Genomic DNA, 13933 nt, shown 5'->3' on the forward strand with positions numbered 1-13933 from the left:
GGCCACTGATTTTCTGAGTAAGAGTAGTTATCAGTGGAATGGAGATAGAAGTCATGTTGGGATGGTCAAAAAATGAATGGAAAGTAAAGTAAATATAGGGAAGACAAACAGTTCTTTTAAAACTGGCTATGTAGAGAAACAGAGAGATGGGAGGTATCTGAAGGGGAATGTAAGACCAAGGGAATTATTAAAAATTAAGATGGGGCGCCTGGGTGGCTCAGTCAATCATCTGATTCTCGATTTTGGCTCATGGTTGTGAGATCAAGCTCTGTCTAGGGCTGGGAGTGAAGACTGCTTAAGATTCTCTGTCTCCCTCTGTTTCTGTCCCTCCCCCTCTCTTGTAGGCGTCACTTGTAGGCGTGTGAGGAAAAAAAAAAAATTAAGGGAAGATACCAGAGTATGTCTATATACTCGGGTTGAGGAAGATAAATTACTGATTTTAGAGAAAGCAGGAATATCTGAAGGACTGAAATAAAGAGCACAAGTAGAAGGATTGAATTTTGACAGGAAGGGATCCTTCTTCAAGAATAACAGAAGAGAAAAAAAAAACGATTATGGTGCAGAAGTCAGTGTATTTTCAAATTTGGTAGACATCTGGCTTCATCTTCTTTTCTTTTTTTTTAAGTTTATTTATTTACTTTGAGAGAGACAGAGACAGCGTGAGCAGGGGAGGGGCAGAAAGAGAAAAAGAGAGAGAGAGAATCCCAAGCAGGCTCGGCAAGGTCAGCACAGATTCTGACTCAAACTCATGAAACAGTGATATTGTGACCTAAGCTGAAACCAAGAGTCAGATGCTTAACTGACTGAGCCACCCAGGTGCCTCTGGCTTCATTTTCTTAATGACAATAAGCAAGATTACCAGTTAAGAGTAGGTGAGGAAACAGAGAAATGAGAAGATAAGAAATAATCAACTTGAAGAGCAGGAAGGTAGGCTATTAAAGAAACACAGGACTGAAGGCAGTGTTAAAGAGTACTGCTGAAATCTCAGATTATAAACTTAAAGCAAAAGTAGTTCAAAACCCACTGTGTGATTTTTCTCCAGCAATGTTCAATTGCTTAAATTGACACTGAGAAAGCAGATGGCTTGAGTTTATCCAGGGATGGTATTTTACAAAGTGAGTATCACACAGTGGGTGAAAAGACAAGGGAGTTAAACATCTTTGTAAGGGAATGAATTTAATAATGAAAATAGACTCAAAGCTAGACAAGGAGAAAAATAGACAGGAGGAGGCTAATATTCATCCAAATACTACAAAGTACTGGGGTACCTGGCTGGCTTAGTTGGAGGAGCATGTGACTCTTGATCTTAGGGTTTTGAGTTCAAGCCCCACGCTGGGCGTGGAGATTACTTAAATGAATAACTTAAAAAAAAAAAAAAAGACTACAAGCTATTAATTTTTCAGTTTCTCACTACCTTTTGCTTTTCAACTTGAAAAAAGTCTATCAATTTTGACTTTTTTTTTTTTTTTTAACAGGGAGAGAGAGAGAGCATGAGCAGGGGAGAGATGCAGAGAGAGAGAATCCCAAGCAGGCTCCATGTTCAGCATGGAGCCTGACATGGGGCTGGATCCCATTACCTTGAGCTCATGACCTGAGCCAAAATCAAGAGTCAGATGCTCAACATACTGAGCCACCCAGGTGCCCCTCATTTTGTCCTCTTTTTTAATCCCACTGCCTTTTTAGCCCCATCTGCCTTTTTTCTCCCCTTTCCCTACACAATCAAAATTTTATCACCTAAACCATTATTTCACTAGCACTGTCATGCCCAATTCCTGTTACAACCAGCACATCCCCCTTCCCACTCACCCCCAAATTCAGGCCCACATTTCTCATGAGAATAACAATGGCTTGCTTCCATTGCATCATGGCTCTTTCAAACCCTCCCTCCATGAATGCCATAGTCATTTCTTCCATTGCGCTTCCCTGGTTCAAATCACCTAAGAATTTTGGACAACTTAAACGGTCCTCTATGTTTTATCTTTCCTCTGCCCAAATCTTTATCATTCTTCTGCCATTCCCAAACTGACACTTTACTCTTTACCATACACCACGTTCTTTCCCAACTCCACACTTTTGCCAACTCCATATGGATGCCTCTGTTTGAAATATCTTGACCCCTTCTTTTACATATCTACCATCCATTCTTTAAGACCCAGCTTAGACAAGATCTCCAAAGAGCCTGTACTAATTCCTTGCTCACATATTTCCATCTCCCACCCCGCCCCACCCCACACATAAGTGCCTTTCCTCAGGGCACATCTAGTATTACACCAAACTGATGTTTATCTCTCCCCACTAATCCGCAAGTTTCTAAAGTGCTTATAAATATCTAGTACCTAGAACAGCATCTAAAACACTCAATAAAATGTTCAATAAAATGGATATAAACATAAAAGATCAGCAATATTAAACAACATTAAGTTTAATGTATTAATTTCAAACCTGTAAAAATCCAAGATGCTCCTGAATATTTTGTTTCTTTTCTGTAATAAATGATTCAAAGTGCATTACAGCTCGTGTATATGCTTTGGAGCGAAAGGAAGCTACTGCCAGAGTATCCTGAGGTATGAGGTCTAGAAAACGAGTTACACTCTGATAGTCTTCATAATCCGCAGTAGATACTAGATTATAAAAAGACAATTGAGTAAAAGACTTATAACATGAAATTTTAAAAGTGTCGACTTAAATTCCTATTTATTCATTTTAAATTCAATTTCATTCACTAAATAAGTTAACAGAAATGTATTAAGAATATCATGCTAAGAATGTATCTACCAGTAGGATGATTGCTCAAAGGATTCTTGCTCCAACTCCCACCATTATTACTTACCTTACCTTGGACAGTTATTTAACTTATTTGAGCTTCTATTTCCCCATATATATAAGGGAAATATTAGAATTGTCCTTCCTTCTTTACAATGTTGTTGTGAGGATTAAATGTAAATCTGTATTATACCATATGATTTCATTCATATGTGGAATTTAAGAAACAAAAGAAATGAGCAAAGGACAAAAAAAAAGAGAGGCAAACCACAAAAACTCCTAACTATAGAGAAGAATCTGATGGTTACTAGAGAGGAGGTGAGACGGTGATGGGTGAAAGAGGTGATGAAGATTAAGGAGTGCACTTATGATGAGCACCAATGTATGGAGGTACTGTATCACTCTACTGTACACTTGAAACTAATATTACCTTGTATGTTGTAACTGGAATTTAAATAAAACTTAAAAAAACCCAAAAAACTAAACAAATGTACTAAATACTGAAAAGATACAAAGATGATACAAAAGATACAAAAATGAGTTATTTATTAATGATAATTATAAAACCACTAATAGTGTTTAACAGTAGGGAAACAGCAGAATTATAGAAATAGCTTTCTTTTTAAAGTTTAGAATTGTTGGGGTGGGAGGGAGGGGAAGGTGGGTGATGGGTATTGAGGAGGGCACCTTTTGGGATGAGCACTGGGTGTTGTATGGAAACCAATTTGACAATAAATTTCATATATTGGAAAAAAAAATAAAGTTTAGAATTGTTAACAGGCTATTTTTTCCTATGTTGCCATGTATACAACAGCAACTACTTTAATGAAAATTCAAAGTAAAACACTTTAACACTTATAAATTTCTTCAAAATTTAAAGAATCAAGATGGTGAATTTAAAAGAAGTTATACGTAAAATAAGTCCTTGATTCCATCAAAATCTGTAGATCATTCAAATTATGAGAGATGTTAAAAATATTGTACTTTTTGTTTTGGGGGGAGGGGCGGGGGGAAAGGGGGAGGGACAGAGAGAGAGAGAGAGGGGGAGGGAGGGAGGGAGAGGGAGAGAGAGAGGGAGAGGGAGAGAGAGGGGGAGAGAGAGAGAGAGAGAGAGAGAGAGAGAGAGAGAGAGAGAATATCTTAAGCAGGCTCCAAGTCCAGTACCCAGTGCTACATGGGGGCTTAATCTCATGACCACAAGATCATGACCTGAGTCAAAATCAAGAGTCGCACGCTTAACTGACTGAGCCACCCAGGGACTCCAAAGATATTGTACTTTTGAACCATTACAAATGTTATTCTTAAAAGCTAGTATTTCCCTTGCAATGTTAGTAGGAATAGTGATAAAGTTCAGACTTAGTTTTCCAGTGACATTTTCATGTGCAGAAACAGGAATGAACACGTAACTGTTAAACCAATGGAAAATAGGGGCGCCTGGGTGGCTCAGTCGGTTAAGCGTCCGACTTCAGCTCAGGTCACGATCTCGCGGTCCGTGAGTGCGAGCCCCGCATCAGGCTCTGGGCTGATGGCTCACAGCCTGGAGCCTGCTTCTGATTCTGTGTCTCCCTCTCTCTCTGCCCCTCCCCATTCATGCTCTGTCTCTCTCTGTCTCAAAAATAAATAAACGTTAAAAAATTAAAAAAAAAAAAACAATGGAAAATATATTAATAACTAGCCATAGTCCTCAGAGAAACAATCCCACAGATATTTGTTTGAAAGTCCAAAAACTGTTAGAAAAATAACAAATTCTTGTGCTTAACAACAGGAATGTACGTGGTTTCCACAGGTATATGAACAAGAGGGAGATGCTCACAAACTGAGGACTGCATAAGTGAAGGTCTCTTTAAGGACTGTTGGTCAATTTTTTCAATTAACCTCAAAATGTAGGAGGTAAAACATGACATTTCTATTAAAATTGCTGAGGTATTCAGAAGTAGAACGAATCTAATTCTTCTCAGCAAATGCTTCTATCCTAGGTGTAGGTGTTATTTTTAACTCTAATGAAATTCCACCTTAGTGGGAGCTGTAATATAACAGGGAAAAAACTGCACATGTTTGGTATAGCAGGGTGTGATGTAGTAATGCGTATCAAGCATATTTGGAGAGTTCGCTGAATACCAAACACTACCAGAGACAGGAAAAACAAAAAAATAAAATGAATGAAATGAATAAAAAATGGAAAACAGAAATAGGCCATAAAATGAAATTAAATCTCTCTTGAAATTTAAAACATGTGAAAAAAACTGCAAAGAGTATTTCACAAGTGAAAAAGGATAACAAACACTTTACCACATATACGTACATGTATGTATATGTGTATGTATATATATGTATGTGTATACATACACAGTACACTGAAGGGACACAGAGTAAATACACCCAATACACTGAGAAGACAGAGTAAATGGGTTAGCAGTGAGGAGTCAGTTACTAACAATATTAACATGTCATTTATTTCATAGTGTACAATATATACATTCATCATTTCATTTAATCCTCAGTCTTCTAAATGAGATAATACTAATCCTATATTATACAATGAAAAATTAGGCACGTGTCTTTCTAAGGAAGTGAGAGTAGAATTTAAAGAGGTTTTCTGACTATAAATTCTCTTTTTCTCAGTGAAAAGGCTACCTTAGGATGAAAAAAGGTGTACAAGAAAACACAGGTCTTTAAAAAGCTAATGCTTAAATTAAAGAACTGATACAGGAAGGAGTTAATTGGTTAATAATTAAGTGAATAAAATAAACACATGTTATGACTCACCTATTGAGTCTACCTTATCTCTGTTTGATTTGCTTTGTGGAAATTTCTCTGCATTCAGTGCCTGAAATTTGTGTCTTGCCCATTGTGTGAGATGGTCAAGCATGGAGAACACAGTCTGTGTACTGAGTTGACACAGATCAGATGCACTGTCTTGGGTATTTATGGTATGCTGATCATCATGCTTTAGAACTGCCATAATTTCTGCATAAACCTAAGAAGAACTCATTTTATGGTTAATAATAGGTCTATATACTATCATTTTACTACTATCTAACTTATAAGACAAAGTACTCTAAGGCAACTGTAAGTCAGTATTGGTAATTTTATAGTCTCTAATAAAATTTTAAATGTACCTACCATATAACCCAACAATTCTATTTTTTGGAATATACCCTCAACACACATACACGAAACTCTTTCACAAGTAAGAACTGCCATAATGCTCACCATGGCATTGTAAAAACAAAAACTTGGAAATAATCATTATTATGGCAATAAACAATGGTACAAGTATAAAATGGAAGTACTATATTATACAGCATTAATTTTAAAAAGGGTGGTTCAATAAATATATATTGGTAAATAAAAAAAGAAAACAAGCAAGTTACAGAACAATTATCTACAATGATGCCATAAAAGAAAACCAAAACCACTCTTATGTGGATCCTGAGAAACTTAATAGAAGACCAGGGGGAGGGGAAGCGGCGGGGAGGGGGGGGGGGGAGTTACAGAGAGGGAAGGAGGCAAACCATAAGAGACTCTTAAATACTGAGAACAAACTGAGGAGTGATGGGGGGTGGGGGAGAGAGGAAAGTGGGTGATGGGCATTGAGGAGGGCACTTGTTGAGATGAGCACTGGATATTGTATGTAAACCAATTTGACAATTATATATATATATATATATATATATATATATATATATATATATATATATATTAAAACACAATATAGAATAAAAAAAAAAAAGAAAACCAAAACAGAACCAATTGCATTGAAAAATAAAAATGTCGTGGGGAACCTGGGTGGCTCAGTGGGTTAGGTGTCCGACTTCAGCTCAGGTCATGATCTTGCGGTTTGAGTTCGAGCCCCACATAGGGCTCTGCGCTGACCGCTCAAAGCCTCGAGCCTGCTTCGGATTTTGTCTCATTCTCTCTCTGCCCCTCCCCCACTTGTGCTCTGTCTCTCAAAAATAAATAAATGTAAAAATTAAAAAATAAAAAAAAAATAAAAATAAATAAAAAATAAAAAATAAAAAAGGTCTAAAAATATACACATTGGGGTGTCTGGGTGGCTCAGTTGGTTAAGTGTCCGACTTTGGCTCAGGTCATGATCTCACAGTTCGTGGGTTCAAGTCCCGCAGCTAGCTCTGTGCTGACAGCTCAGAGCCTGGAGCCTGCTTCGGATTCTGTGTCTCCCTCTCTCTGCCTCTCTCTCTCTCTCCTTCTCTCTCTCTCAAAAATAAAAATATACACATCAAATTAATATCAGTGATGACTTCTGGAAATATAGGATCAGGAATGGTAGTCAAAGGGCACACTTTTACTTGTATAATTCAATTTTTACATTAAGAACATAGTAATATGCTCTTTATGCCATTAAAAATAATAATTTAAAAAACTGCTATATGTATGTGGTTAAAAAATTAAACTTTACAAAATATCATAAAACAAAAAGTAGAGATGCCTAGGTGGCTCAGTCAGTTAAGCATGACTTCAGCTCAGGTCATGATCTGGTGGTTCATGAGTTCAAGCTCTCTGTGAGGCTCTGCATTGACAGCTCAGAACATGGAGCCTGCTTCGGATTCTGTGTGTTCCTCTCTCTCTTTCCTTCCCCTGCTCATGCTCTGTCCCTCTCTCTCAAAAATAAACATTTTAAAAAAATTTAAAAAAATAAAACCAGTAGTAAAATATTCTCCTTTCCCTATCCTAATCCACATTACTGTTTACTATCAGTAATTTCTTATGTCAGTAAAACACTATCAGTAATTTCTTACGTACTCTTTTGTCAAAAAGTTGTATGTATACTGGGGCATATTAACATGTATATATTTTTTAATGTTTATTTTTGAGAGAGAGAGAGTGTGTGAGCTGGGGAGGGGCAAAGAGAGAGAGGGAGACAGAGTGCCTGAAGTAGGCTCTGCACCGACTGCAGGGCTCAAACTCAGGAACCGTGAGATCATGACCTGAGCCAAAGTAGGACACTTAACTGACAGGTGCCCCTACAATATATACTAATTTTCTACACTAAGTATTATATAATTCTTTGATCAATAAAAGGTTAAAAAAGATTTCAGGCATTTAGACATGTACATACATAGCCATATACTGATATACATTTCCTAATATGTAGCTTTTCTAATACTAATTACATCAGACAAATATTTAGACAAACAGAAACCAAATAGAAGGCATCTCTCACCTCCTGCTGATCTTCTTGATTACAACCCAACAAGACATACACTAGAATATGTGGAAGAAGATAGATAGTCACTTTGAAATCGTGTTTCATCATAATGCTACAGCAGGTGAAGATTTTACTGGCAAGATCATGCCGAACCTGTAAACCCAAATGATTTAGGGACAGTTAAGTAATTTTATACATTTTATTCTATTGATTAATGTAAACACACACACACACACACACACACACACACACACGATAATTTATCATTGCAGAGTGGGTATTCTCTTATTTAGAGGCATAGAGAATTTCAGACGACCACCTATTTGGTCACTCTAAATAACTCAAAGTGCCTGAACTGCTGCGACCCCTACAGACAATGTCAACCACTTCAAAATAAATGGCCTTCCCCGCCAACCGTTAATTTATGGATGCATCATGTTTTGTTACAGATTAACCTCCCTAATTACAGTATATTTTATTTAGCTAACATTACATTCAGCATATTAACTCCTTGAACACACACATGAGTAACCAAAATGTATACTCTGGGTCAGTACATTAAGTATAAGACTCGCATTTTTAATAAGTAATAAACAGTGATTAACTACAGGAAAAAAAAATGAAAGAAACAGAAAACTAAATTACTTGGGATTACAATAAAGTTTTATTGGTATGCTCTAACCTTAGATTTGCCAACATTACTGGTCTCTTATAAAATTTAAAGATTTTTTTCCTTCTCAAATATAAACACCTCACTTAACAACAACAACAACCTAAGCTAAATTAAAGATTCTAGATCTGGAAGTAATTAATGCAATGGTATTCTACATTTCACATAATATATGGTCAGTATGTTCATAAAAACATGAAAAACTTTCTTGAAATTATCAGATAAAAATTATTATAATAATATTTTAAAAAATAGAAATATGAATTAAAAACTAAAGTTGTAAATTTTAAATATGCCTTAAGCATTTCTTGGAACACACAGAACCTTTCTATCAGGCATGTAAAAATCTCATATTAGGAAAACATCAGAAATATACCTCTACTTTTTCATGAAGTTTCATTTCTTATAAATGTTTATTTTTATTTTGGATGAAGTTCAGATAATGTATCCTCTTTTAGAAGAAGCCACAAAGGAATGATATATCTTTTTATTATATAAAAAAATCTTTTTATTATGTAATAAGCCTTCAAAATCCATTTACATCGTTTAAACAGTATCGTTTCACAATGTAAAATGAACAGACATAATAGACATTTTGCAAAAAATCATAGTAATGTGCTTGATAAAATAATTACCATTTTACCCAGAAACTAGTAACAGTAGAGAAACTGTTACTTTCTATTAGTGAATGCTTTCTACAAAAATGTCTATCACTATCAGCACAAATACTTCAATGCCTACTATTTGTGCTACATATATTCAGATAGATGTTCTGGTTTCCTTTAGAATTTCTGTTCAGTTAACTAATTCTGATCAGAGTTCTCTTACCTTTGTTATAAGATAACCTGCCCAAGATGCTGACCATTCTGCAAAGTTATTACCTAATTTACTTAAGTAAATTGGCTTCTTTACTCCAGACCAATCTGTTGACTTCTGAGAACTCTTATATCTGTAATTTTGAAAATTTGTTTATTAAAAAGTATATAAATATATATCCACCTGTTTAGAACTTTAGTATAAAACATCTAAGAAACTATTTCAACTCCTTCACTGACTACCCCACTACTGCCTTGCCTTTATTGAAATATGGTTAAAGACACTACTTTTCCTATATCCTTAATAATGGGGTAGGAGATCATTCTTGCATACCCCAAGTACTTCCAAGTATTTGAGTGTGTCTCCTCCTACCTCTCAATGCTCCTTTTAGATCCTTCCAATTTCATTCTTGTGTAATAATGACTTGTTCCTTTGAGGTTCAAGACACCCAGACATATCATTCTCTGCTCTTCATTATGGGCATTCACCAAACTCAGTGATAATCAAACTCACTGATAGCTTTAGTACATCTCTCAGTGTTTTCTTTCTTTCCAAAGTCTACCACCCTGAGTGACTTCAGTGTCTGTCTATACCATCTAATCAAACTCAAACCTTCTCAACAACTTTCTCCTCTACTTCTTTATCAGGGCTCCCTTGTCAATACAAAGAAACTTCTTCACTTCCAAAATGAACTATTTAGATATCTTACTCTATAGCCCTAGTTTCCTCCTAAATTTCCCATTCACCCAGTTATGCTAACACATTGGCTCTTCATCACTGAGATCTTCTGTCCCTTGACCGTGCAAAACTCTCTTGATCTGTAACACCTTCCTTTCATTACCTCTTTCCTTAACCAGCTTGGTCTTTATGGTCCTTCACTTCAAGAACTCTCATTAATATTCTCTACCCACTCCTTTGCCCTACTATCTTTACCAGCTACATTCCTCTGTTTCTACATATAAAAGCTCTAAATTTAAAAGGTTTTATGGGGTGCCTGGGTGGCTCAGTCAGTTGAGCATCCCAGGGTCATGGGATCAAGCCCCCCAACACTAGGCTCTGTGCTGAGCATGGAGCCTGCTTATGATTCTCTCTCTCACTGCCCCTCTCCTACCCTGTTGCTGCTTGGGCTGTCTGACTTAAAAAAAAAAAAAAAAAAAAGTTTCTAAATATAAAGAGGTAACTAGCAAACAAGGCCAGGCACTGTACCAATGCTCAAAGAAGTAAAATAATTTATACATGGTCACATATCTGATAAGCATGTGACCTAGTATACTTCAAATCATAATTTCTAACTAAAATTAATTTATAATTTTATAGATTCAATCAGTGTTAACAAAATTATTAAAATTTAAAGAGATTATAATATACTTTTTTAAAAAGTAGAGGGAGAAAATATCTTCATGAGGAGGTGAAGGGTGAAAATCTAATCTCTAACTGGGGTTTACTAATGACTTTGGAACTAGCTTTAAATTTTTAAGTTTCTATATTAATTACACCTATCAAGAACTTAAACTCATATTTAATTTAAAGTAGATTTTCAAAGTATTACTGACTGAAACAGAAAAATCAATCCTTTTAGCTTTAATAAATTTTAAATAATTAAAATTATAGAATTTAACCAATGCGCAAACTGTAGTTTTTGACAAGATTATAGGCATATTCACAGTGGAAAATACATTATTAGACATACTGAAAATACTTTTAATGGTAAAAAGTTACATCAAAAATAACATTAATTTTATAATGTTAAAAACAATTTTATAAAAATTGTTTTAACGAGTGTACAGACCTAGTATTTAGATGAGGTTCCAGGATTTCCCGAACATGCTCAGGAAATCTCCTCCACAACTGGTGACCTGGGCCATCAGTCTGCATCTCTCTGCAGTCATAAATAGAAAGTAACTCCTACAAATACATATTTTACATTTGTAAATCTTCAGTGAAGTAGATAAACCTTTCTGATCATCAACATTCTACACATAATAGTTACAAAAATAATTTAAAAATATATAGAATTATAAAAGTTGTGAACTTGCTTAGGACATGTATTTCAATGCTTAAAACCATTTAGGTAACTTAGTAAAGGTCCCAAAGCTGTGGTAGTACTTGAACATGAAGGAAGTTTGTGTTCTATATATGTAATATATACGAGAAGATTAAGAACTATTTGGAGGAAATACTGGAAATGTCTATATTTGCAGAAGTATAATTTTTAGAATTTAATCTTTTCTGAATTTTAATGAAAGCCACTACAAATCCAAAATAGTTTTAAAAATTCAAGGTATCTCAAATTCTAGGTATAAAATACCGAGCTCAAAACTGTGAATTGGCTGGCTCAGTCAGCAGAACCTGTGACTCTTGATTTCAAGGTTGAGAGTTCAAAACCCACATTGGGGGTAGAGTTTACTTAAAAAAAAATTGTGAAAAAATGCAAACGTTAAAGACCACTTTACTATTCAAGCCCTCAAATTAAATGGTTATATTTTACTTTCCTGAAAATAAAACAAATGATATTTTATAAATGAAAAAAAAAAAATCTTTGGCTCTAGTATCAATATTCAAAACAAAACAAATATGTTAGGATATTATATCTTCTATCACCTGAGCCCTTTCAATTCCACTGAAAATGACCATATGTAATAGATGTACTATAAGAACTGTCTAGCAAAATATGTACTTTATACTTATATTAGTGTATTTTAGTAAAAGTAAGGAAGTATATGAAAAATTCAAATACAGAAATATCCAGAACCCATTTTCATTTAATTTTAAAATATTTTTAGAGGCGGCTGGGTGGCTCAGTTGGTTAAGCATCTGACTTCGGCTCAGGGCATGATCTCATGCTAAAAGCTCAGAGCCTGGAGCCTGCTTCGGATTCTGTGTCTCCCTCTCTCTCTGCCCCTCCCCTGCTCATGATCTGTCTGTCTCTCAAAAATAAATAAATGTTAAAAAGTTTTTTTTAAATATTATTAAAATTTTGTTTGAAGCCAGCTTTTTTTGATGTTTGGCAAAGTCACTCTAGTTAATAAAAAGCCTCTTTTAATTAGGGAGATCAGCAATTCTTTTTGGGGGTCACCATTTACACTTTCAAAAAGATCAATATACTTACAGTTGTAGACTTTGCTTCATATTTAATTGAAACACACAGAAGCAATCCAAAAAGACCTCCACAACTTCCACCCACATACCTATCCAGCCTGGCATTATCAGCAGCAGAGCCCATACACTTTCTCTCCTCTTACTACAGATGACTTGCTTTTGTTTTTAATTAAGGCTACCCCTTCCACTTGCAAACTATACTCCACAACTCTTTGCCTATTAAAAATAGTATTCCACCCTCTCTTTTTTTTTCCTTCCCCTTCCCCATGGTCTTCTGTTAAGTTTCTCAGGATCCACATAAGAATGACAACATATGGTATCTGTATAAGTATGATTTATTTCACTTAGCACAACACTCTCCAGTGCCATCCACGTTGCTACAAAAGGCCATATTTCATTCTTTCTCATTGCCAAGTAGTATTCCATTGTGTATATAAACCACAATTTCTTTATCCATTCATAAGAGACTCTTAAAAACTGAGAATAAACTGAGGGTTGATGGGGGGGTGGGAGGGAAGGGAAAGTGGGTGATGGGCACTGAGGAGGGCACTTGTTGGGATGAGCACTGGGTGTTGTATGGAAACCAATTTGACAATAAATTTCATATTAAAAAAATAATAAATTTTTAAAAAACGGAAAAAAAAGTATTCGATCAATTCTCTCCCTACATTATCATATTCTCTACTCTGCTGAATTGTTCCCAAGCAACATATAAACATCTGTTATTTTTCCTATCTGCATTCCTCCTTCCTTCCCAGCTACTATCTCATTCTTCCACTCTCCTTTATAGACACTTTCTTGTCTTCTGGAACACCACATTCTCCTACCTTACTGACAGCTCCTTCTCAGTTTTCTTACTTGTTCCCTCCTCTTCTCACTGACCTCTCAATGTCCAGGGCTCAATTACCAGAATCTTTTCACCTGTACTCCCTCCAAGAACACATCCAGGATCATAATTTTAGATACCATCTCTACAATGAATACCTCCAAATTTATATCTGAAACTCAGACCACTCACCATGAATTCCAGAACTGAATATCTAACAAAACAAAGACATTTTTAATTGAAAAAAATACCATGAAAAAAGACAAGGAACATCAAACTGGAAAAATATTTATGATGTGTGTGACTGACAAAGGGTTAACTTCTATTATATACAAATAAATCTTAAATAGCAATGAAAAATAGCTCTATACCAAAAGAAAAATGGGCAAAGATCATCTAGAAAAAATTCACCAAAAATGCAATAAATACATAAAGGATGATACACCTCTCTCGTAATTAAATACTATTAAAGTAAAATGGTACTATTTTTCATCTGTCACATTGACAAAGATGTAAAATTTTGATACAATGCAGGTTTGTCAAGGAAGCATAAACTGGTAAAACTTTTTTTGATAAAATTTATCAAATG

The 13933-nt window shown here is 35.2% G+C and overlaps 1 protein-coding gene across 4 annotated transcripts in view; it reads right to left on the minus strand.

The window, feature by feature from the left end:
* The window catches only part of ATR (ATR serine/threonine kinase), a 100329-nt gene that overhangs the window by 38653 nt on the left and 47743 nt on the right, over positions 1-13933 (minus strand). For all 4 annotated transcript variants that reach the window (XM_058730097.1, XM_058730098.1, XM_058730096.1 and 1 more), the window contains 5 exons: positions 11209-11324; positions 9432-9552; positions 7949-8086; positions 5530-5740; positions 2443-2621 (listed from right to left, as the gene is read on the minus strand). In XM_058730097.1, the coding sequence (XP_058586080.1) occupies positions 2443-2621; positions 5530-5740; positions 7949-8086; positions 9432-9552; positions 11209-11324 (765 nt within the window). The remainder of the gene's footprint in view (positions 1-2442; positions 2622-5529; positions 5741-7948; positions 8087-9431; positions 9553-11208; positions 11325-13933) is intronic.

Source organism: Neofelis nebulosa, chromosome 5 (assembly GCF_028018385.1).
Source record: "Neofelis nebulosa isolate mNeoNeb1 chromosome 5, mNeoNeb1.pri, whole genome shotgun sequence".
Lineage (NCBI taxonomy): Eukaryota > Metazoa > Chordata > Mammalia > Carnivora > Felidae > Neofelis > Neofelis nebulosa.